We start from the raw sequence: 24,471 nt of genomic DNA, 5'->3' as shown, positions 1-24,471 counted from the left end.
ATTTTTTTGCACCTAGATACGATGGACAGAAAGTAGCAAAAATTTTCAAAATCAAATTACTCGACTAGTGGGGGATGTCCTTTTGGCCACTGGCTTCCTCTCCTATAGCGGTCCATTTAACCAGGAATATCGGAGTCTTCTACTTCAGTTATGGAAAAAAGAAATGAACCATAATAGAATCCCGTACAGTGATGTAAGCATCATATCTTATGATCCTGATAAGGGATGTTAATTGTTTTATGTGTTAATGTATGCAGAGATTACAGAACTTAGATTAATTCTGCAGCCTCCAATTCCTCCCAAGCATATCTGGGAATGCCACAGTATGCCCCGGGCCTGCAAAATAGGATTGGCACCTACTGCAAAGCTGCATCTATTTCCAGCAGCTGAATGGCAGAAGTGCCAACTACCAGATACCAAGTGATCTGTTGCTCACCTATTCCTATCAATTTTTTAAACCCAGAATACATCTTTAGTCCCTTAACGACCACGCCCTTTTTCAATTTTGCGGTTTCATTTTTCACTCCCCACCTTCAATCTACAACTTTTATTCTTCCATGTAAAGAGCTGTGTATGGGCCTGTTTTGTGTGTAACAAATTGCAATTCATAGTGACAGTATTTATTAATCCATTTCGTTTATTGGGAAGTGGGAAAACTATTCTGAATACAGTGAAAATTACGAAAAAAACGCATTTGCGCCATTTTCTTGTGGGCTTTGATTTACAGCTTTCACTGAGCACCCTGCATGACATGTCTACTTCATTCTTTGGGTCAGTACGATCCCGGAGATACCAAATTTGCATAGGTTTTATAATGTTTTCATGCATAATAGATGGCCTAAAGCATGGCACCCTTTAAGTAATTATATATAATTAAATTTGGTCAGTGTTAACAAACAACTATAAAACTATGTCCTAATAACTATTGTCACATGAACCCCTATTTCTATAGACTTTCACCTCTTATACCTCACTCCAATCCATTATCAACTCCTAAGCCGCCACTTCTATATACTCACCAATTGTGACCCCCACCCCATTTAATTATAAACCCCTATGAAAATCCATTAAGCTCTGCTGACACTACTATTTGCTACATGCTCCTTACCTCAACTTCTAAATAGTTTGACTTTCTTTGCTCCCACTCCTAAATACCATTAAATATGTCAGAAAATAATTGACATGGTTTGTGTAAGGAACAGTTTTACAATTTTCCAATATGTATCAACATATTTTAGATCTCTGCTTGCTGTCCTTCTGTAGAAAGCTTCTATGTTTACTCCCAGCAGATAGAAACCTTGTTCATGGCTATGTGATGTCACACAGGTGCACAAGCCATTAGTATAACACGCCACTTATTACTTTCTGTGATATAAAGGCTCAGGCACCTGTGTGACCATGCTCAGATTTCTGTCCACTTGAATTCTGTGAGGAACTGATGCAGAAATTATATTGGAAAATTGTATAACTTTTTACTACACAAACAATATCAAATAACACCTATGGAGCTTGGAACCCCTCAGGTTCATTTGAATAATTAATTAAAAGCCTGTTTTTGTAAAAACTAGGGCATAAGAAGCTAAAAGAAGAGGAGATCCTGCTATAGGGGGCACACACCAGTGTCAGTGTGCTTACAATCCTTCATTCTGGTGAAAGATGTCCTTTAAGCTCTGTGCATCTATATAAACAATAAACCCCTTTTCTTCAAATACCATTTTCATGTAGTATATGACACACTGTCAGTCTGTGGTAGCTGTCTGGTCACAGGTTAGATTTAAAACATCTCTACATAGAAAGAAAAAATAACTCATTCTTGTTCCTTTAGAGCCTTTTTCCAAATACTGCCATGATGGTGCTCCCTTCAGGCTCAGTTTAGAATTCTGCTCCTTGTGAGTCAGAAAAACAACTGTGCTCGGACTCTCCACTTGTGCTTGAATATCTTACACTTCCAGGAGTCTTGTGGTTGCCAGTTTAACACTGACAAATGATGGAGTTGAACAGAAGCTGTCACACAACATCAACAATGAGTCATTTCAGGGGCAAGGTCATTTTGAGTAAAAAACACAAACCATATCATTAGAATGTATCAGTTCTGCAGAGTCATTCACAAGCCAAGCTTTGCAGTTCTCTAATGAAATATGTATCTTATATCACTAATCAAAGTGTTCCAGCTTCTCAAATGATTTATCTTAGGTTATATTAAAATGGAGCATTAATCTTAAGGATGTTTTTTAGCGTGCCCATGAAAGATTGAAAGAACTGACCTATGTACACTGTGGAAAATCATTTCCATTTCCCTCTACCTGTCATCCATTACAATATGCTACAATAGCTTATTATTCTGTAGGCTTCTGGAAGATTGCAGGTGTTCTTGCATTTCCAGTAAATCCCATATCTAGTATTAAAGATACACAGATCACAAGAAAGCTAACCATTACATCTTAGTAGTCACGTATTCATGCTTATATCCTTGCCATGAATCTAAATACCTGGCCGTCAGTTAAGAAAAATACTTGCACTGCAGCATAGTACAGCCTAGAACACAGTACAGCAAATAATTGCAAGCAGTTCAAGAGTTCCCATCCCACGCAATCCCAACTACATTGAATTCTTGTAAAACTGTCACATGTCCATCCATAGACAGCAGGTAAGTCAAAAAAGATAGGGGAGGAGGAAGAAGGGATAAACGAGGGAAAATCTCATGGCTAAGAAAGCATGAATATCAGAGTTCCCAAAAACAGGAAATACTGCATAGAGCCTAAGGCCTGAGATTGTGTTCCATCACTGTCCCATACCTAACGGCTGATTGACATTAGTACAAGAATTCAGCAGCGGCCTCCCTTATCCCTACATTATATATTTTGTCTGCTATTATTACCAAGCAAATCTTAAAAAAGGGCCCAGGCACATTCAGAGGATGCTGATATTACAAATATCTAAAGCAGCTTCCTACGATAGGAAGATTGACTTCACTGGCCCTCTGTGAATGATGCTACACAAGAATTGTCTGGCATGTTAGATGCACAAGATGCAGTTTGCCTGTGTAGTGTGCAGGGTGCGCCAGATTCATGAATTGTTGTGCACGTTCTTCATATATCTGCACTGCTCGAACAGAATGCACCAATGTTTTTTGTTGCACCTTTAACATGGGGCAACTTCTGTCAGACAATGCATGATAAATGTGTTGCACGGTCTGACTGTTCACCGGAATTCCTCTTTCAGCACAGAATTTTGTGTCACGTTAGATATAGTGCACTTCATAAACACACGTGCAAGCAATTTGCACATGGCTTTGCCCAAAAGATCAATTTAGGTTACCTGCACAAGATGTGTGCAGATATACGCGATGCAAACAAGGGCTATGTGGACCTCTGTTTGTATCCTGTGTGTCATCTGCGGTTGAACTCAGCTCACGCACTGATGACCATAGAAACTCACTGCCCACATCCTCATTCTCTTGTTATTTGTAGGTGATTTCCTGTAGCTACCTGTGTTTTAAAATGACTAGAGAATCTTTTATAGATTCATTTCTGCTCTTATAGAGGTGACTTCTTGGTTGTGGAATGGGATTGTTCAGAATATACAGTACCTCTTATAGTCAGTGTCATCATAGCTTATATATAAAATGTATGAAATGTATAAAGGAGGTTTTCTTTCCTCTATTATGTGAAGGATTTTGCTTCAAACTTCCTTTTGTGAAGCTTATCTTGTGAAGCCTCTGAAAACTGACTTCTGCACATTACTTATTGATTTTACTGTCAGTCATAGAGAATTTTGTTCTCTATTACTTGGTGGGACATAGTGTTTCAAGTTTCATTTATAAAGTATTTTAGATGTGTTTTATTTTGTTTCCAGATCAGCATGTATAGTATTAAAGTATATTGGTATGACAACGTAATGAAATCATGGTAGTCAAGATTAAAAGAAATCGTAAATTGTGATTACCTTTGTTAAACAGCATTTCTTAAGAGAATCACTAGTAAATATATACATACAAGTACAATTATGTACAATTCTCAACAAATTAGAATATCAGCAATTCAGTAATTCAATTCAAAAAGTGAAACATACATTATATAGAGTCTTTACAAACAGATAGAACTTTTCCAAGTGTTTATTTATGGCAATGTTGATGATTATGGCTTTCAGCCAAGGAAAACCCATTATCTCAGAAAATTTGAATAATTAACCAAAAGCACCTGTAAAGACTTCCTAAGCATTTTTTAACCTATTAAAACATTTTTTAATTGAGCATTTTTTAACCTATTAGCTCTTTGTGTCTGATATATCGGACACAGGTGCTTCCTGCATCTGTGATGTCACCCGGTCTTGCAACAGGGTAACAGCTCAGTGGGATGGTCCGAGACGGCTAGGGTAAACCTCCGTATGACATCACAGGATTGATTTGATTGGTCCTGCAATGTTGATTGCTGCCATTGGCTAGTCAATACAGACTGTCCAATGACCGTGATCTATGACCCTTGGGGGCAGATTAAAGTAGTTCCAAGCTCTCCAACATAGCCATTTTGCTTTTGTTGGTGTTGGAAATCGGAGTGCTTGTGATCTGTCCCATCGTCGATTCTTTTCCTTCTGCAATGCCCCCCTTTGTCCGTTTTCCCTTCCCCCACAACAGTGCGGGGGAGTAGTTGTAATACGAAGTAGTAGTAGTGCAGCAGAGTTTGTAGTAGTGTGGAGGAGTAGTAGTGGTGCAGAGGAGGTAGTAGTGCGGAGCAGATAGTAGTGGCAAGTAGTAGTAGTAGTGTGACGGTGTTTGTAGTGCAGAGGAGGTAGTAGTGCAGTGGAGGTTATAGTGAGGAGGAAGCAGCAGTGTGCACGAGTTTGTGTACTATCCCCCACAACGTCCGTTTTCCCTTTTTCAGGTCAGGGAAAATCATGGCCTGTAAAACATACACAGCATTGGAGGCATACACTTATATTGCCTCTGATATCAAATCTGCAAGTGGATAAGAGTGTCCTTTTTATTTGCCCACCTCGTCAACCCATAATGCCACTGAGGAAACCCCAAGAAGGTGCCTTCGGACACGTGCTGAAGAAGTGCCTGAGGCTTCTGATGAATGTAGGCGAAAGTCAAGATAGGCGGCAGAGTATCGAGGTCAGGAAACGGAGCAAATGTCACAACGGATAGATCAAAATAGTCTCAATATAACACTTTCTCTCAGGCAACAGAGCACAAAGATCTGGCAGAGGACAAAGGAAGAGGCAGGCTGTATATCAGGGCAGCGACCGACCAGCGCCAATTAGCACCGCGCTGGCCCTTTAAATTTCACAAAGCCGTTGTGCGCCCCCTAGGGACCCATGGACCACAGGTGCCATTGTTGGATTGTGGACAGCTGAGTAAGCCTGCAGCTGATACGGAGGTACATGGGTCCGCCCGCGACCCGTGGCATGGATCGCAGGAGCACCTGTGATACCCAGTTAGTCATACACATAGGGGGTCATTTACTAAGGGCCTGATTCGCGTTTTCCCGATGTGTTACCCGAATATTTCCGATTTGCGCCGATTGTACCTGAATTGCCCCGGGTTTTTGGCGCACGCGATCGGAATTTGGCGCATCGGCGTCAGTATGCACGCGACGGAAATCGGGGGGGCGTGGCCGAACGAAAACCCGACGTATTCTGAAAAACCGCCGCATTTAAAAAAAATTGTGTCGCGAAAATTTCACTCACCTTCATCCTGGATAGGCCGGTGTATTTTGAGGCATTCCAGCGGACTTCAGCGCAGCAGCGCCACCTGGTGGACGTCAGAGGAACTGCTTTGATGAATCCCGGCCGGACCCGAATCCAGTGCAGAGAACGGACCGGGTAAGTAAATCTGCCCCATAGTGTTAAAAGAAGCAATGGGAAAACCACAAACCATTCCTCTCACTGCGATTAAAGGTGCTCTGGGCATTCAGACCAACTTATTTACATAGAGGAAGAGAAGTGGCATTGGAAAATGGCAATGGACACTGCGTTTAAAATTCCAGTAACAAGAATTTGAAATATTTGAAATTGCCATTCAGGGAATGCAGTTTTGAAAGATTCAAAATGAATGTTATGGGATTTGAAAGATTTGAAATTGATTTTCCGGAATGCGGAACCGAAAAATTTTAAGTTGCCATTCTGGGAATGCGGAGCTTAGACACTGGCTAAACCAAGTTGCGTGGGATCCATTCTTTGTTCATCTTAATAATTGTTGGATATCTGTCCACGTTAGCTGTAGAGATAATATGACACCACCGGCAGTGCTGAACACCTGCTTTGACAGCAGACTAGCTGCAGGACAGCACCTGCAAGGCATAAAGTGCAAGGTCTGGTCAATTTTTCCACCCAGAAATTGAATAGGGAATACCCATCCTGCAGTACCAGGAGATGTGTGGACAGTTAATCCTCTACCAGTACCAGAGTCACATTCTGCCTCCTACTACTATGTGACCCTGTCACGGGTGGACCCACGACCCACATCGCGGGTCGCGGGCTCACCCGTGCCTCTCGCTCCCCGCAGGCGCCGCGCCAGCGCGTCTCACCTATCCCCGCTCCCGAGTCCCGGCCTTAGGGCGCGCGCGCGGCACTTCTAGGAAATTTAAAGGGCCAGCGCGTCGTTGATTGGCACTGGTCATTTCCCATGATGCTATTTATATCTGCCTCTCCCAACTAACCCTGCCAGATCTTTGTGCCTCACAGCCTTAGAGAAAGCTCTGTTGCGATTTGCCTGCGTTCCAGTGTCTCCTGCGTTCCTGTGTCTCCTGCGTACCTGACTTCCTCTGTGTTCCTGTGTTACCTGACCTCCTCCGTGTTCCCGTGTACCAGTGTTCCTCCGTGTTGTATGCAACTAGAGAGGTTGCTGGGCACTATCCAGTTCTTATAGAATGCCGGTAGTAATCTGCCTTCCAATGGTACGTCCTTGTATGGGGAGTCCCAGTAAACGGACAAAGAGGTTCAACGGTTTGAGAAAGCGCTAGCAAGCGCGAAACGGCCCGTCGCCAGGCCCCGCTACTTCCCTGTACCTCGCACCTACAATAAAGGACTTTTTGCACATTATGGTGAGTGCCGCTCTTTCCTCCTTCATTTAGTTCCTCCGTGTTGTTGTCGTGTGTGCTGCGTTCCCGTACCCTTCTGCTTGGACCTCCTGTTGCTGACCCCGGATTGGACCCTGACGTTGCATCTCTGCCGCCTGCCCTGACCCTGTGCCTGGACTGTGACCTCGAGCTTGACTGCTGTTTCTGTACCTCAACCTTGGCCGCCACTGCAGACAAGTCACGCCTGAGGAACGATCTGGTGGTACCACGCCGCAGCTTGTCTAACCCGCTTTGCGGCGTGCTCTGGTGAAAACCGGGTACCACTTAGACTCCGGTCCCAGGTAGTGTCTTGAGTCATCGTCTGCAGTGGTCCAGTGGATCCACATCCTGTAAGTCTGACAGTAAGATCCGGCCATGGATCCCGCTGAGGTTCCGCCTCCCAGTAAGCCTGACCTCGCTACCATCGTGATCCACCAATCTCGACAGATTGCTGCGCAATGAGATCAGTTGGAACAAGTTACTGCCATGCTGCAGCAATTACTTGCTAACCAGCAACAGATTCCTGAGGCTATCCCTTTAGCTTCTATTGCTCCGGTTTGTCCTCCCGCTGCTGAACCCAGACTACGGCTGTCCATGCCCAGCAAGTACGATGGGGACTCCAAGATGTGCAGAAGCTTTATTACTCAGTGCTCCCTGCACCTAGAACTTATGCCGTCCCAGTTCGTCACGGAGCGATCTAAGGTGGCCTTTATGATCGGCCTTCTCTCCGGGAAAGCCTTGGCCTGGGCTACACCTCTTTGGGATAGGAATGACCCAGTTACAGCTTCTCTTGCGGCCTTTTTGTCTGAATTTCGCTCCGTGTTCGAAGAACCGGCCCGGGCCTCCTCAGCCGAGTCGGCCTTGCTGAATCTACGCCAGGGGAATTCCTCCGTGGGGGAGTATGCAGTCCAGTTCCGCACGCTGGCCTCGGAACTCTCCTGGAATGACGCAGCCCTGTAAGCAGCTTTCAAAAAGGGTCTCGCCTCTCATGTTAAGGACGCTCTAGCCGCTCGTGATCTGCCGTCTACTCTGAGTGGTCTCATCACCTTGGCCACTCGGATAGACGTGCGATTTAGAGAGCGTGCTGAGGAATCACGCCTTGAGCAACCTCAAGTCCGTCCTCGACGCCTTCCCCGCCTGGCCCCGGCCTTCCAAAGACCACTCCAGCATCAGGTCATACCACCCGCAGAGGAGCCTATGGAGGTGGACAGAACTAGACTCTCCTCCCAGGAACGCATCAGAAGGCGCCAGGGTAACCTTTGCCTTTATTGTGCTAGTCCGGAGCACTTCATCGGGTCCTGTCCTATCCGTCCTCAGCGTCCGGGAAACGCCAGCACCTAGGGTTCTTGGGAGAAGTGTCCCTAGGTGTCTGCCAAGCTTCTCCACGTCTGATGATTCCGGTGCCTCTCAGCGTTGGCACCAGCCCCCAGATCCAAGTCTCTGCTTTCTTGGACTCCGGTTCTGCAGGGAATTTCGTGGATGCCGCTCTGGTCTCCCGGCATCACATCCCAGTGGTTCGCCTTGAGAAGCCGTTGGTCATCTCATCCGTAAGTAGCCAGATCCTCTCTGACCTGGTCCTGTACCGCACCAAGCCTCTGTCCTTGCAAGTCGGAGTGTTGCACAAGGAGAGACTGTCCTTTTACGTGCTACCTCAGTCCAGGGGATGACAGGGGAGATCCTTCATTGGGGTCCTGAGTGCCGGTCCCGCTGTATGGGGGTCTCCTTGCCTGTACCTGTATTGGCTTCCTCTCTGCCTACGAAGCCTTTGGAGGGTTTACCCATGTGCTACCAGGACTTCTCTGACGTCTTCTCTAAAAAGCAGGCTGAGACTTTGCCACCGCATCGACCCTACGATTGCCCTATTGAGTTATTGCTGGGCGTTTCTCCTCCCAGAGGCCGGGTGCATCCACTCTCCGTTCCTGAGACCACTGCCATGTCAGAGTATATCCAGGAGAACTTGCAAAGAGGTTTCATACGGAAGTCTTCTTCTCCTGCGGGTACAGGATTCTTCTTTGTTACCAAGAAGGACGGCTCCTTGCGTCCTTGTATTGATTATCGTGGACTTAATAAGATCACGGTTAAAAACCGCTACCCTCTGCCACTGATCACAGAACTGTTTGACCGCCTGCGTGGTTCCAAAATTTTCTCTAAGTTGGATCTTCGCGGGGCTTACAATCTTATTCGTATCCGCAAGGGAGACGAATGGAAGACAGCATCTAACACCCGAGATGGTCACTTTGAATACCTTGTGATGCCTTTTGGATTATGCAATGCTCCAGCTGTCTTCCAGGAGTTTGTCAATGACATCTTCAGAGACCTTCTGTATACGTGTGTAGTGGTCTACCTAGATGAGATGACATCTTGGTGTTCTCTCCAGATCTCAAGACTCATCAATCTCACGTACAGCAAGTCCTAGGCCGCCTTCGAGCCAATTGTCTCTACGCTGAGCTCGAGAAATGTCTCTTCCATCAACGGAGTCTACCTTTTCTTGGTTACATCATCTCCGACAGGGTTCTCCAGATGGACCCTACCAAACTGTCTGCCGTTCTTCAGTGGCCACGTCCAGAGGGTCTTTGCGCCATTCAGAGGTTCCTAGGCTTTGCAAACTACTACTGACAGTTCATTCCTCATTTTTCTACTCTTGTTGCTCCCATCGTGGCACTCACCAGGAAGGGCGCTAATCCACGCCTTTGGCCTCCAGCAGCTGAAGAGGCCTTTGCAAAGTTAAAATCCGCCTTTGCTAAAGCTCCGATCCTTTCTATACCTGATACAGAGAAGCCTTTTATCTTGGAGGTGGACGCATCTTCTGTCGGTGCAGGGGCTGTGCTTACCCAAAAGGGATCCAGGGGCCGAACTCTTACGTGCGGTTTCTTTTCTAAAACTTTTTCTCCTGCAGAGAAGAACTACTCTATTGGTGACAAGGAACTTTTGGCTATCAAACTTGCCCTGGAAGAATGGCGATATCTTTTGGAGGGTGCTCGCTATCCAGTCTGTGTTTACACGGATTATAAGAACCTTTCGTACCTCCAGACAGCCCAACGTCTTAATCCCAGGCAAGCCCGTTGGTCACTATTCTTCTCCCGCTTCAATTTGATGATCCACTTCCGACCAGCAGAGAAGAATATCAAGGCTGATGCCCTTTCCCGTGCCTCAGATGTTGTTGGAGAAGAGCCGGTTCATCAGTATATCATCTCTCCGGAACAGTTGGTTGCAGCCGCTCCTGTGGATCTTTGGCAGCTTCCCCCTGGCAAGACATATGTCCAACCTGCTCTGCGGATTTTGTCTTGGGGACATTCTTCCCGCCTGGCTGGGCACCCTGGGATGCAACGCTCCGTGGCCCTCATCTCCCGCTACTACTGGTGGCCTGACTTGGTCAAAGACGTTCGGGACTTTGTGGAATCCTGCACCTCCTGTGCTCGAAATAAGCCTTCTCGTCTAAAACCGGCTGGTCTCTTGCTTCCGTTGCCGATACCCAGTCGCCCGTGGTCACACGTGGCTATGGACTTTGTCACGGATCTTCCATCTTCCTCGGGCAATACTGTCATCTGGGTGGTGACAGACCGGTTTTCGAAGATGTCTCATTTCGTTCCTCTTCCAGGTCTACCGTCTGCTCCATGTTTTGCCAGCCTCTTCTTCCAACATATATTGCGGCTACATGGGCTTCCCCTGCACATCGTCTCTGATCGTGGAGTTCAATTTGTCTCCCGCTTCTGGCGCTCACTCTGCAGCCAACTGCAGGTGAAGTTGGTCTTTTCTTCAGCCTACCACCCTCAGTCCAATGGTCATGTGGAGAGAGTCAACCAGAGTATGGGCTGCTACCTGCGTCATTTTGTCTCTGCCCGTCAGGACGACTGGTCCACTGTGTTGCCCTGGGCAGAGTTCTCCTACAACTCTCTGGATTCTGAATCTGCTGGTGCAGCTCCATTCCTTATTGTCTATGGAAGAATTCCACGCCCACCACTCCCTCTCTCAGTTCCCTCGGATGTTCCTGCGGTGGAAGAATTGGTGCAGGACCTCAGCTCTGTCTGGAGACAGACTCGTTTATCTCTACTTCGGGCATCTGCTTGCACTAAAATCCAGGCCGACAAGAGACGCAGACCTCCTCCCGTCTTCTCTCCTGGGGACAAGGTCTGGTTATCTTCCAGGTACATCCGGCTTAAGATACCCGGGTACAAGCTCGGTCCTCGATTCTTGGGTCCTTTCGAGGTCCTGTCCCGTATCAATCCTGTATCCTACAAGTTGCGCCTTCCTCCCACCATGCGCATCCCGAACTCCTTCCATGTCTCCCTGCTCAAGCCTGTCATCCTGTACCGCTTCTCCCGGCAAGTACCTCCTCCTACCCCTGTGGCTGACTCCACCGACACCTATGAGGTAAAAGACATCCTTGATATGAAGACAGTAAGGGGGAAGCGGTTTTTCTTAGTTGACTGGAAGGGGTTCGGTCCGGAAGAGAGGTCTTGGGAGCCGGAGGACAATATTCTGGACCCTGATCTTCTGCAGAGATTTCTTCAGCCGAAGAAGAGGGGGAGGCCGAAGGGGGGGGGGTACTGTCACGGGTGGACCCGCGACCCACATCGCGGGTCGCGGGCTCACCCGTGCCTCTCGCTCCCCAGCGCGTCTCACCTCTCCCAAGTCCCAGCCTTGCTCCGTGTACGCGCGGTCCCGCGCCTTAGGGCGCACGCGCGGCACTTCTAGGAAATTTAAAGGGCCAGCGCGTCGTTGATTGGCGCTGGTCATTTCCCATGAGGCTATTTATATCTGCCTCTCCCAACTAACCCTGCCGGATCTTTGTGCCTCACAGCCTTAGAGAAAGCTCTGTTGCGATTTGCCTGCGTTCCTGTGTCTCCTGCGTACCTGACTTCCTCCGTGTTCCTGTGTTACCTGACCTCCTCCGTGTTCCCGTGTACCAGTGTTCCTCCGTGTTGCTGTCGTGTGTGCTGTGTTCCCGTACCCTTCTGCTTGGACCTCCTGTTGCTGACCCCGGATTGGACCCTGACGTTGCATCTCTGCCGCCTGCCCTGACCCTGTGCCTGGACTGTGACCTCGAGCTTGACTGCTGTTTCTGTACCTCAACCTTGGCCGCCACTGCAGACAAGTCACGCCTGAGGAACGATCTGGTGGTACCACGCCGCAGCTTGTCTAACCCGCTTTGCGACGTGCTCTGGTGAAAACCGGGTACCACTTAGACTCCGGTCCCAGGTAGTGGCTTGAGTCATCGTCTGCAGTGGTCCAGTGGATCCACATCCACATAAGTCTGACAGACCCATCTGAGGATGGTAGAGGTTGAGCAGAGGTCAACATGGCATTTCACATTTTTCCAATGGTGGCCTTCCTTCTACATTGGTGACTTCCTCCTCCTCGATGTCGAATGGGAACTCGGCCGGTAGTGCCTGCACTGAAGTGCACTTCTACTCCCTTATTTTAGTCTCACACTCTAGTATTGGAATGAAGGTTGCTGGATCCAGCAGGGTGGCCAACCAATATTCAGCATAGTTGAGTATTTGGGCAACTCGGGTTTTGCTCAGTGTACAGGCAATGGAGCATAACATAGCTCATGTGTAGCAGGCTACCCACTGCCAAGGACAAGCTTTCTTTGTTGGGAAGTGTCTCCCCTCCTCCTTCTGCATCTCCCCAGCCACACTCTAGTTACAACCATGAGCTGCTCTGGATGTTACTCAGCCAGCTCACTGTTCCAGGAACCCACCCTACAAGCCTTGTATGGACTGCCCTGGCACCTGTGCCTACTCTTCTTCCTTGTCAACCACCATTGCATCCTGTATCATGGCCTGAAGTGCTTTTTCAAGGAGGCGATAGATGAAAATGGTAGAGCTGACTATTGCATCATCAGCACTGACTATCTTGGTGGCATATTCGTAGCAGTGTAGCACTGAACAAATGAACTCCTTGGAGGTCCAGTTGTCGGTGGTAAAGTGCTGCTGATCACTACTTCGACTCACCCAGGTGTTCTGAAGCTGGTATTCCACAATTGCCTACTGCTGCTGAAACATCATTTCCAGCATATTTAATGTAGAGTTCAACCTAGTTGGTACATAACATATGAGGCAGTAAGTGGACAGGCCAAAGTTCCTCTTCAGTGCAGATAGCCGAGCAGTAGCAAGATATGATTGCACGCACAGGATTGCATGCACCTCAAGCAGCAGCTTTTGCACTGCAGTTGATGTTTACTCTGCAGGTACCTGATCATACATGAAGTTGTTTTTCCTCTACATTCTGTGATTAAAAATGCCACAATGCAGACACCATGTCAGATGGTGTTTCCTGGGTCCCTGGGCACGGGTAGTAGCAGTTGATCATGTGGCTACGGGCTGACCGCTGCACCCTGACCCCCGCTGCACATCGCTTGTTCTGCCGGCTGCCTATGGCTTCCTGGCCACCACCTCTTTGTCTGAAATATCATTGCCTTCCACCCATGTTTAGGACTTCATCATCACCTCTTGCTTTTTCTACCATTGAGCCCTCACTGTTTGTGCATTGCAGAAAGCCACAACTGTTGGCAGCTGTGTTTCATCAAGACCATAAGTCTCTTCTGACAGTCCACCAACCACACCCTCTTCTTCCAATAAAAGTTGGGAATCTTGCAGCTGTATGTCTGGGGCAGGGGCAGGTGGATGGGCCACAGATTCCTAGCCAGAGGAGTCCTCATAAAGCATGACAGATTGCTCTAATACTTGTAGCTGAAATGGCCTTGCTACTTTGAAGTTAGGGGAGTTGGAGGGCTCTGCGCTTCCAACTGAGGATGAGGGTGGTGAAGATAATCTCACAGTTGATGCACGGTTTGCCATGTCATTGACCAGTGCATGAGTGTGCTATATAAAAGGACAACAGTGTTGGGGTCGTAATCGACAATTAACCGGTCCGGTCAGTCACCTCAAATTAGACAGAGCAAGTGTATACGTTTTCAAGATAGAATCTGATATAAGGTTATTCAGTCTCAGTCTCAATCTCAAACAATCTCGTAATACTGCTTTCAGCACAACAAGACTAACATTATTTCCGTGTTAGCAGATTTATACAGAAGAGAGAAAGGTGTGGTTATACATCATGCAGCATCATAGTGGGCAAGGATTAAGCAAATGTGTCTAGCATCCGATGTGCCCTGGTTGGTCAGTTCCAGTATCTGGGCAGATAATGTCCTGGGCGTTGAGTTTCGATATGAGTGATGAAGCCTTCTTGGAATCGGGAATGTTGTTCTATTCCTGGAAATAGGGTGTTGGCTGTGTGGATGCTGGTGCCATCTTAAGTAATATATCTGAGCATATTGGTGAGGAGGAAAAACTTTAGTATTTGCCAGCTGTATAAAAGTATAAAAATATAAAACTATAAGCTCATATACAAATATTCCCCTTCATGTATAAAGCTATAAAACTATAAAGCTCATGTACAGATATTCCCCTTCACAACAGCACTTTTAGGATCCACATATGAGTGCACAATATTATTGTATAACATCACTTTTATTATGTACATATAAGTGTGCAATATTAATGGACAACAGAATGTTTATGATGTAAGTATCAGTGCACAATATTGACAGAAGACATAAATTTTAGGATTCACATAACAGTACAATATTAATGGACAGCAGCGCTTTTATTATGTACATATGAGTGTGCAATAATATTGAACAACAGTGCTTTTATGTTGTATGTATGAGTGCACAATATTAATGGACAACAACACTTTTATTATGTACATGTGAGGGTGCAATATATAATGGACAACAGCACTTTTAGGATCCATGTATCAGTGCGCAATATTTACAGACAACAGCACTTTTAGCATCCACATACCAGTGTCCAAAATTCACTAATAGAATCAACTTTACAACCAAGTTATGATTGATAAGGATTTACGATTTTCCTGAGCTGAAAACTAGCTAGATCTAGCTGGATGATGCATTAAATGATAATATTCCTGTCTGTATTGTAGTATAATCCTCTATGAGCAGTAGGAATATCCCTGCACTACAGCAGCCTAATAAAGATCTTCAGATAAGGGCAATATTTCAGATTTCTACCTCTCCCTAGCTGACTGAACATATGAGGAGCAGCAATTTGTTCCTAGCTCTATCTGCTATGTGTAATGACATCTGGATATGTAACTCTGCGCTTAAATTGCACAGTCACATGCCTAGCCCGACCAATCACAGGCATGCCTACAGAGGACATGTTTATGGCTGCTAAGTGCTTGGCGCTTTATTCCCTGAATCACTGACTCTGATCCCTAAAAGTGACCAGTGAGTCAGTCGGAGCCAAATCCGTGAAATTCGGTACGGATGCAAACTTTGCAGTTCAAGTCGACTCTTCACTAATCAATTTTGAAATTTGAGATTCCAGCATTTTTGAAAATCTTTAAAGGGGTTATCCGGGTTTAAACATTTTTTTATGGCCGGGCTGGGGAGGGCTATTTAAACATAATAAACATGTACTTACCTCCTCCGGTGCTGCCGATGTCCCGCGCCGCGGCCTGTCTTCTCCGTGCGTCGGTTTCATTACACCGGCGCATAGGGAGCTTCCGGCCGGCCGGATGCTCCCATGCGCACCATCTCCCAGCGCTTACAACGCTGAGAGATAGGGACGGATGGGAGGAGCCGTCCACAACGTGGACCGGAAGCTCCCTGTCCGCGGCTTCCGTGCCCCTGTTTGTTTACAGGGGCACGGATCGAAGGGACCGCGGCGCGGGACATTGGCGGCGCCGGAGGAGGTAAGTACATGTTTATTATGTTTAACTATCCCTCCCCAGCCTGGCCATAAAAAGATTTTTAAACCCGGATAACCCTTTAACAAATGATGTATTGAGAACTAATGGAACAAATAGGTCAAGTTATTTTGCAGCAACCTGTTCCAAAGGACCAATTTCCCAACTTTACCTTTTTTAAAATGATGATGTATTATTTTGCATAGTAGAAGTCTTTCTGTACTTTCTGGGTATTTTTATAAAAATTAATTTCTTTATTCCTTTATCCCTACTGTACTCCATATCAGTATCTCTATGAGTTTATGGTATTTCTGTGTTCTGCAGTTCATTCCATCACTTGGTAAGTCGCTATTCTGCATTGTTCTTTCTCTTAGGCAGGGGCATAAATAAAGCAGAAAGTATACTATGTATAGAGTGGATTATTCTGAATTCTCCACATTCATAAACATCCCCTGCCTTCCATTGTTGTCATTTTAGATGGGAGGAGAGTGATTGAAAGTGTCAAGCCTTGGTTGTCACTTTTGGTTTTGTCTAAGAACAGGACATTTTAATTAATTTTCTCTGTCAGTTCTATATTTCTGTGTTGCAAACGCATAGAGTAGCTGTCATGGTTCAAAGACTCAGATAAATGACATTTGAGGTTTATGGACCAAAAAAATGACATTGTAATGGAAAAGTTCTGACTTGTAAGATTGAGTTTTTGTTGAAGTATTTTAGTCCACTACCTCTCAAAGTGCCATGAATCTGTCATGTCTTCAGTGGACCCTTTAAAAATAAAGCAACAGAAAAAGCATATAATTTTTTACACCTGTTTTAACAGAAGTAATAGACAATATGAGTGCAGTATGTTATTGCACATATGCCCACCCTATATCCTGGCTGGATGCATACAAGATTTGTTATTTAGCTTTCTCCTTATGTGCCCTCATTGAAATCTTTTTAAAATCCTTCTGTTAGGCAAACACAAAACAATTTTTCGCATGATACTACAAGAGAATGGTTATTTTGTGCAATAATCCATATGTTACAGAGAGCAGAGAAACTGCAGCCATAATTCAAACCTATTCAGCCTCATGAGTATACCAGGAAGAAATAGAAAACGTGTTGTCTGTCTGGGAACTTTGTGTTGCAGAAGTTAAATATTCCTTGAGGCCTAAATTTTTACAATAGTCTTTACTATATTCCCTGGTAATCGCCCAGGTAATTAGGTCATAATCTTTTCATATATATACATCAAGAAATATAATATGATAATCTTTGAACTGACCTTTCACGATCACTGTTTCAGTACTGTTCACATTTCACACTTATTTATAATCATCCATTTTTTCTTAGGATCTGAACCTTATCTCTATGCTTGTGGACAATGCTACGATTGGTGAATGGAATCTTCAAGGACTTCCCAGTGATGACCTCTCTATCCAGAATGGTATCATTGTTACTAAAGCATCCCGCTTCCCCCTTTTGATAGACCCACAAGGTCAGGGAAAAATCTGGATTAAAAATAAAGAGAAGAATAATGAGTTACAGGTGAGATCATTTAAATATTTTTGCTCCCATTTCACTTCTGCTGGAAACTCTTTTAACTTTAACACTGTGACATATTGGGGCTCATTTACTAAGGGCCCTGCGGACCGCACTTTCATCGGACATCCCGACAATTTCCGCTTTGCGCCCCCCAGGACAGGAATGTAAAAGGGGTTTTTGGCGCGTGTGATTGGATTTTGCCGCAATTGCGCTGGCTTTCATGCGATATAAATGGGGGGGGGGGCGTCGGACAATCTGATGGATTCTGACAAACCGCAGGATTTAACTTAAAAATTGTGTCACAAGCCATGCACTTACATACACCGGGAAGGAGAAGGTGAAATCCGGCGGACCTGATCTGGGAAGCGACACATGTAGGATATCGAGCGCACGATCTTCATGAATTGCAGCAGAGTTCATCCTTGCCGGACAGTCCGGATCAGGGATTGCACAGGGACCGGGTTTCCCATTCTGTTAACTTGCCATATACGGATTATGATTCCGAATCTGGGCACCATATCAAAGGGTTAGCCCACTTATGGCATTTATAGCACCTGAGGTAGCACCTGAGGTTCCATGGCACAGGGATGCTGCTCAGTACCTTTTAAGGCTACACTCATGCATATGCAAGTGTTTTAAAAATGTTGAAAGGTTTTGATGTGCATCCTTTTACATTTTAGCTTGATCCATATTGTCAGTGGCTTTATGATGGTAATAACTACCAGCTCTTTTTTCCTGTGTGTCTCCATTTCACTTAACAAAGATGTGCCTGTAGCTTGCTAATTAACACTGAATTCTGATGGGCCATATGTTGTTAATAAATCTATTGGGATGCTATAAACATGAAATCCCAATTATAATTTTATTTATCTTATTCTTTGTTACAGAACATAAAATCTAGTCACATGCCATAAAATATTAGGTGTAGCTCTGAATATCAGATTAAGCTTGGCAAATGCTTCTGTATTTTTTTACTCTTTCTTTGCTTTTACTATTTTAACTTGTATTACTTATAGATATGATTTTGTGTATTCCAGGTGGCATTTTAGAGTATTTAACCCCCCCTCCCCCCCAAACAATACATAAAATCTAAAGAATAGACCATTAAAAAATGATAAAATTTGTTTGCTTATTAAAGTATAGAATCTTGTATCATGTTTTTGATCTTATTATTTAATATGGTCATTTTTAATGACCCGCCACTGTCTCAATTCACTGCTGTCAATAAAGGGGTATAGGATTTTCATTAAAAAAATGTATAGGTTTGCTGTAAAAATAAATAGACATGTACCTACCTCCTCTGGTGCTTCCGGTCTCCCGAGCCATGGACTGTTGGCTGTTTGTTTACAGGGGCAAGGCTCCTGAGCTCAGGCAATTTCCAGCTGTACACAAACAGGGGCATGGCAGGGCCGGACCGCATAGCAGGGGACCGTGAGTGCTGGAGGAGGTAAGTAATTGTTTATTTCTTCTTACAACCCCCCTCTCCATCAGCCCACTTATAGATTTTTTATGAAAGTCTGACAACCCCTATTGTATTTAATTAAGGTTAAACTATTAAATGTTGATTGAATACCTAACCATGAGTAGTAACCACGAAGGCACAAATACATAATATACTCAGAATGCAAGCAAAATCTTATCTGATCTCTGCCTCTAATCATAGGTGACATCCCTGAATCATAAATATTTTAGGACCCACTTGGAGGACAGTCTTTCTCTAGGAAGGCCACTAATGATAGAAGATGTTGGAGAAGAACTTGACCCAGCACTTGACAATGTTCTGGAGAAAAACTTCATAAAGTCTGGATCCACGTTCAAAGTAAGGTGTAATTGTAGTAAGAATTCTGCCCATTGTAGTCAGAATCAAATAAAGCCCACTCTCCCACTTTATACTCCTTTTTTCCAATTTATACCTCAATGGCCCTTTTTTCACAGCCTTATCTAAGTTTTTCTCGCAATATGCTCCCCATGCCCCTCCTTCTCACACAGCCTGGGATATGGCAGCCATGAGGCAGGTTCAGCCTCTTACCTCAAGCAGCACCACCTACAGCAGAATGGGAGGCAGCATCAGAGGTGCAGTTACCTGCTACAAAGCAGGACTGGCTCTTAAAAATAGTGTTTCTTTGCACCTGATATCAGCATGGGTGTGAGATACTACATGGAGAACCCACGTACTAAATAAAATAATCTGATACATTACTACTGGATGGACCAGAGCTCGCCTCAGGCAGCAGAAAATTTAGATTCATCCCTGCACACAACCTGCACCCCTATGTACCTATCCTTCTTCTGTAACCTGCACCCTCGTCGCAAACTTTCACCACCTGCACCTGTTTCCCTCTCTTCAGCCTGCACCCTACAGCTTCTTATTTCTCCTGCCTACTTTTCCATACCTCCCTTCTTTTGACATAGTCTGCTCCCCATGTTTCCCTCCCTCCTTCTCACTCTGTCTTTGAACCCATGTCTCTATCTTTCTTCATCCTGCACTTCAATGCGTTTTTTTTGCCTGCTCCCCATATCCCCCTATTTCTCCAGCATTCACCCTAATGCCCCTCTATTTCTTTAATCATCTTGCCACGTTACTTCTTTCTCCATCTGCATGTCTCCTCTAATACACCCTGCATCCAATGTCCTCCTATTTTGTATAGCTTACAACGTTTTTTTGGAGCCTTTGGAGCAATAAAACTGCCCCTCCACCAGTTTGAGGGGTGGGTGGCATTCTATGGTTTGTAGTTACTGCCCCAGATCATTCAGTGGTCTGATCAATAGGTAGCCATGTGCTGGTTACAGCAGTATCACTTAAACTGTAATAAAACTTGCCAGAATTCAAAATTTTTACGTTTTTTTTTTGTTTTCCATTCTGATTTTAATGCATTTTCCATGTCAAATCAGCATAAAGAAAATATGTGATTTATATGTGTAAATATATCCTACACTGGAATAAAAGCTACCATTTCCAGAGTGTAAATAACCAGAACATTATATTAACACACTAAACTAGTAACATTTTCTTGGTTTCATGTAGGTAAAAGTTGGTGATAAGGAAGTTGACGTTATGAAGGGATTTACACTTTACATTACAACTAAACTGGCCAACCCAGCTTATACACCAGAAATCAGTGCAAAGACAGCAGTCATTGATTTTACAGTTACAATGAAAGGTTTAGAAGATCAGCTCCTGGGGCGTGTCATTCTCACTGAAAAGCAGGTATGGAAACTGTAACTCTAGGTATATTTTAGTTTTGTGCAGCGGTGGGGAACAATCCCCCTCAAGTTCCTAATCATAAATGTACAAATGATCTTATCTTTTCAATGGTTGGTTGGTAAAGGAGTCACAGAACATAAATTTATCTCTTTACCTCACTTGACATCAAAATATTAAAATAATCCCATTCAAGTGTCCATAGAATCTTCTAATAACAGATTAAATGCTAAATAAAGAACTCAACTTGTTTTCTCTCACAGAATGAACTTTATGGAGCACATTTACTAAGGTGCTTGCGCCAGATTTTATGTGCAAACTGCTTGCACATATATTAAGAAGTGTCCTCACCACATATGTGTCGTATACAACACTTTTGTGTCACAGCTACACTATTCTACATGCAACACAAATTTCTGCACTGAAAGGTGCGTTCCGGTGCATAGTCGGACCATGCGCCACTTTTATCATGCAAAGTCTGACAGAAATGTGTTGCACACCCCATGTTAAATGTGATCTAGAAAAAATGGTGCACTCTATTGGATCAGTACAGAGAATGCTAGATTCATGAGTAACAGGTCTCACAATTCATGAATCTGGCACCCTCTGCACACTACACATGCAAACTGCACATAGTACAGACTGCACTGTTTTTAGTAAATGTGTCCCTATGAGAATGATCATCTTCTACAATAAATGAATGCAAATACAAGTAAAAAAGTAAATGCTACCATATTTTTCGGACTATAAGAAGCACCAGATTATAAGGCGCACCATCAATAAATGCATGCTAAAACGTCTAAGTTCATATCTAAGACGCACCGGATTATAAGGCGCACCTGATTATAAGGATGAATGACCAACAGGTGGCAGACCTGTGCACAGTTCAAGGCAGCTGTTGTCTGTAAGTACGGTTCATATAAAAGTTGCACTGGACAATAAGGCGCACCTTTTATTTCTGTCAAAAAGGATTTTTTGTGCGCCTTATAGTCTGAAAAATATGGTAATTAAACAAAGTTATCTACCATAAAGTTTGAAATATTTAGAAAAAATTAAATACTCAATTGGCATGGTTATGTTCAGTAAAAATCGCGAGCTTAAAATAATTACGCCAATGCTGCCAAAAACATTCCATTGACAACAATGGAATGGCGGGCTTCCATTTTTCATCCGCGGAATTTTAACAGAGAGACAGACTAATTACCTATTGTATGTGTCTCTACTATTTGTAGAGTGTTGCTAAAGACACTGTACTATATATGTAGGGGACCAGCAGAACAGGGATGTTTTAGGTGACATCTTGCTTGCAAAAGCTGTCTGGTTGAAATCTATCATACACATGTAAAATGCAGGGGGAATGTAGCTTACAGCTACATTTCATAGGAAGATACTCTACACAGCATTTAAACTAGCAAATATAGTTTATACCAGGATTGGTAAAGCTCATTATTATCCAAGGTTTCATCCTGTTCCCCCCTGCTGTGCTGGATAGGTTGCTTCCTGCCAGATATTATTTATATGTATAGAGGCAGGGAAAATATTGTAATATTGCAGGCTTTCGGACAGTTTATGATTTGCATTGCAAGGACAATATATAAGAGGAAAGGAGTCAACATAGCAGATGGCCCATCAGCTAAAACAGAAATAAACCAACACCATATGTAACACATGTACGTTCTAAAATAGATCTGCTGAGATGGATGACAGGTCCTCTTAGAGTGTCTTGTAGCTGAATGGAGGTGAATCATCATAGTAAATTCCAACATAGTTGAAAGCCCAGAATAGGTGTTATGAGTGTTTAAAGGTTGTTATGACCTCAAAGCACCTATAAATCTGATATTTGCACTGTTTTGGTCATTTGGTGACCATTTACACACTCTTTGTTTGTCATAGTTTTGACATTATGATTTATTTGTTGGACAATAAGTTAGCCTTGGTAATGCTTGCAGCATAAGCCATGGCATGTCTTTTTCTTTGTGTATTTAGTGTCATTTAAGCATGATGAAAAAATGTAAAATGTACATGCATAAGCGTATCCATAAAAACTCTGGTAAGATCAAATCTGAGCAGAATGTGTTTCTCGTAGATGTATCAGAGTGCACTGTAACTGAAGATCTGAGAAATTCTGTTTCCCAAACACTTCATAACGTTTTACATTTTAGCAAAGCTTTATACATTTTCTTTGAGTATTTATTCCCATCACTCATTGCATGACGCCTCTGCAGAGCAATAAAGATCTTTCTCTCTAACTGAACAATTGGAAAGGATCAAAGTGTACTATGGTGTTCCATCTGGCCACTTATTTCTTTATTGTAATGTTCAATGCTTCTGGCAATACAATCCATATTCCCTTTGCCTCAACAATAAGTCCTGTGAATTCTGCTGCTATGGGCATTTTAATAAATGCACCCTTGCATACTGTATTTATATTGGTTTAGCAGCTATTCTTTTGAGAGGAAAATGAAACATGTACAACAATATTATATGCTTGAAGGGAAAACCAACCATTTGGCTTATACATGATAAGTTCAAGACTCTCATGATATTCACACAATATTTAGTGCCTTGTTCTCTATTTTTTTTTTTTATTCTGGGGACATAACCCTGGGCAATTTAGATATTTGGCAACCTAAGGCTATAAATAGTACCTCAACTTTTTTCCTATAAAAGTTTTTCTTACAGTTACATTTACAAGCATTTGCATGTAATAATGACATTTTTAAAAACAGTGTTGTAAGGATAAATGACTACCATTATCATCTGAATAGAGCAGAGATGCAAAAATCCCAAATTTTAAAGGTCACACCCAATTATGTATTTAATGGCATACAGAGAAGAGCAGTGTTTTAGAGAATCTATGGCATCAATGCCAACTAAGTCATAGAGGTTAAGATTGGCTGCCTGCATAGATATAGACCAACAATTCCCGTTCTACAGCTGCTTTTAGAATAAGGGTACTTCTTTCACATAAGTTTTATAGTGCTTGATTGATACTTTTATGAACAGATTATCCAATATATAAAACTTTAAATATTTGGGGTATGTTATTTTTTTTTTTTTACTTTTTCTTCTTTATACTAATGTAACAATATAAAGCAATCTCCATGAAATTGTCAGCGTGGTACAGGCTTGCAGGTGTTGTCATTTTTCGTAGGCATATTAGCTTCTAAAATAAAATTTTAAAATGTACACTACAATCTTTTGTGACTATATGCATTCATATGAAGAAATTAAGATAAATCACCTAAAATGATTGAAAAAAATATGCAACAAAAAATACAAATATTTTCCTACACAAAACATGCTAAAGATAAGTAAGCGTGTATCCGTGAGTGCCTGCATGCAAGGAGAGCAATACATACTTTGCTAAGGAAAAATACGAAAATTTTACATGAAAAATTAACCTCTCTGCATGAAATTGCCAGATTCTGTGCTGTGGTGATAAGTCCAAATTTCCTTATACTTATGTCTCTAGGAGCTGGAGGCTGAGAGGGTCAAGCTAATGGAAGAAGTGACTTCAAACAAGAGAAAAATGCAGGAGCTTGAGGACAATCTGTTATTCCGTCTTACCAGCACACAAGGTTCTCTTGTAGAAGATGAGTCTTTAATTGAGGTCCTCCGGATCACAAAAACCACAGCAGAGGAGGTACAACATATAATTTATATAATATATATTTTATCAAATTTATGTGTTGGGAATTAAGTGATTACACAATGTAAACCTAAAAGATTTATTGAAAGACACATTATAATACATTCTGGTTTACCTTACTATCCCCATCCAATTCATTATCAATATTTCTGAGCTAGGGCATAGTACATAGTAATAAAAAGTTTGATAGTTTCAGTGTCCAAGTAGCAATTAAGCATATACAGTCATGGGCAAAAGTTTTGAGAATGACACAAATATTATATTTTCACATGATCTGACAGTTAGAATGAGTTAATGCAGCAACTCAATATTTG

General features: G+C 43.4%; 1 protein-coding gene across 4 annotated transcripts in view; it reads left to right on the top strand.

Moving 5' to 3' along the window:
• Positions 1 to 24,471, top strand: part of LOC140133127 (dynein axonemal heavy chain 5-like) — a 244,846-nt gene that overhangs the window by 179,198 nt on the left and 41,177 nt on the right. For all 4 annotated transcript variants that reach the window (XM_072152821.1, XM_072152823.1, XM_072152822.1 and 1 more), the window contains 5 exons: positions 17 to 193; positions 17,112 to 17,306; positions 18,967 to 19,122; positions 20,329 to 20,511; positions 23,981 to 24,151. In XM_072152821.1, the coding sequence (XP_072008922.1) occupies positions 17 to 193; positions 17,112 to 17,306; positions 18,967 to 19,122; positions 20,329 to 20,511; positions 23,981 to 24,151 (882 nt within the window). The remainder of the gene's footprint in view (positions 1 to 16; positions 194 to 17,111; positions 17,307 to 18,966; positions 19,123 to 20,328; positions 20,512 to 23,980; positions 24,152 to 24,471) is intronic.

The sequence above is a fragment of the Engystomops pustulosus genome, chromosome 5, assembly GCF_040894005.1.
Source record: "Engystomops pustulosus chromosome 5, aEngPut4.maternal, whole genome shotgun sequence".
NCBI classification, from domain to species: domain Eukaryota; kingdom Metazoa; phylum Chordata; class Amphibia; order Anura; family Leptodactylidae; genus Engystomops; species Engystomops pustulosus.
This window is presented reverse-complemented; position numbering and strand designations above follow the sequence as displayed.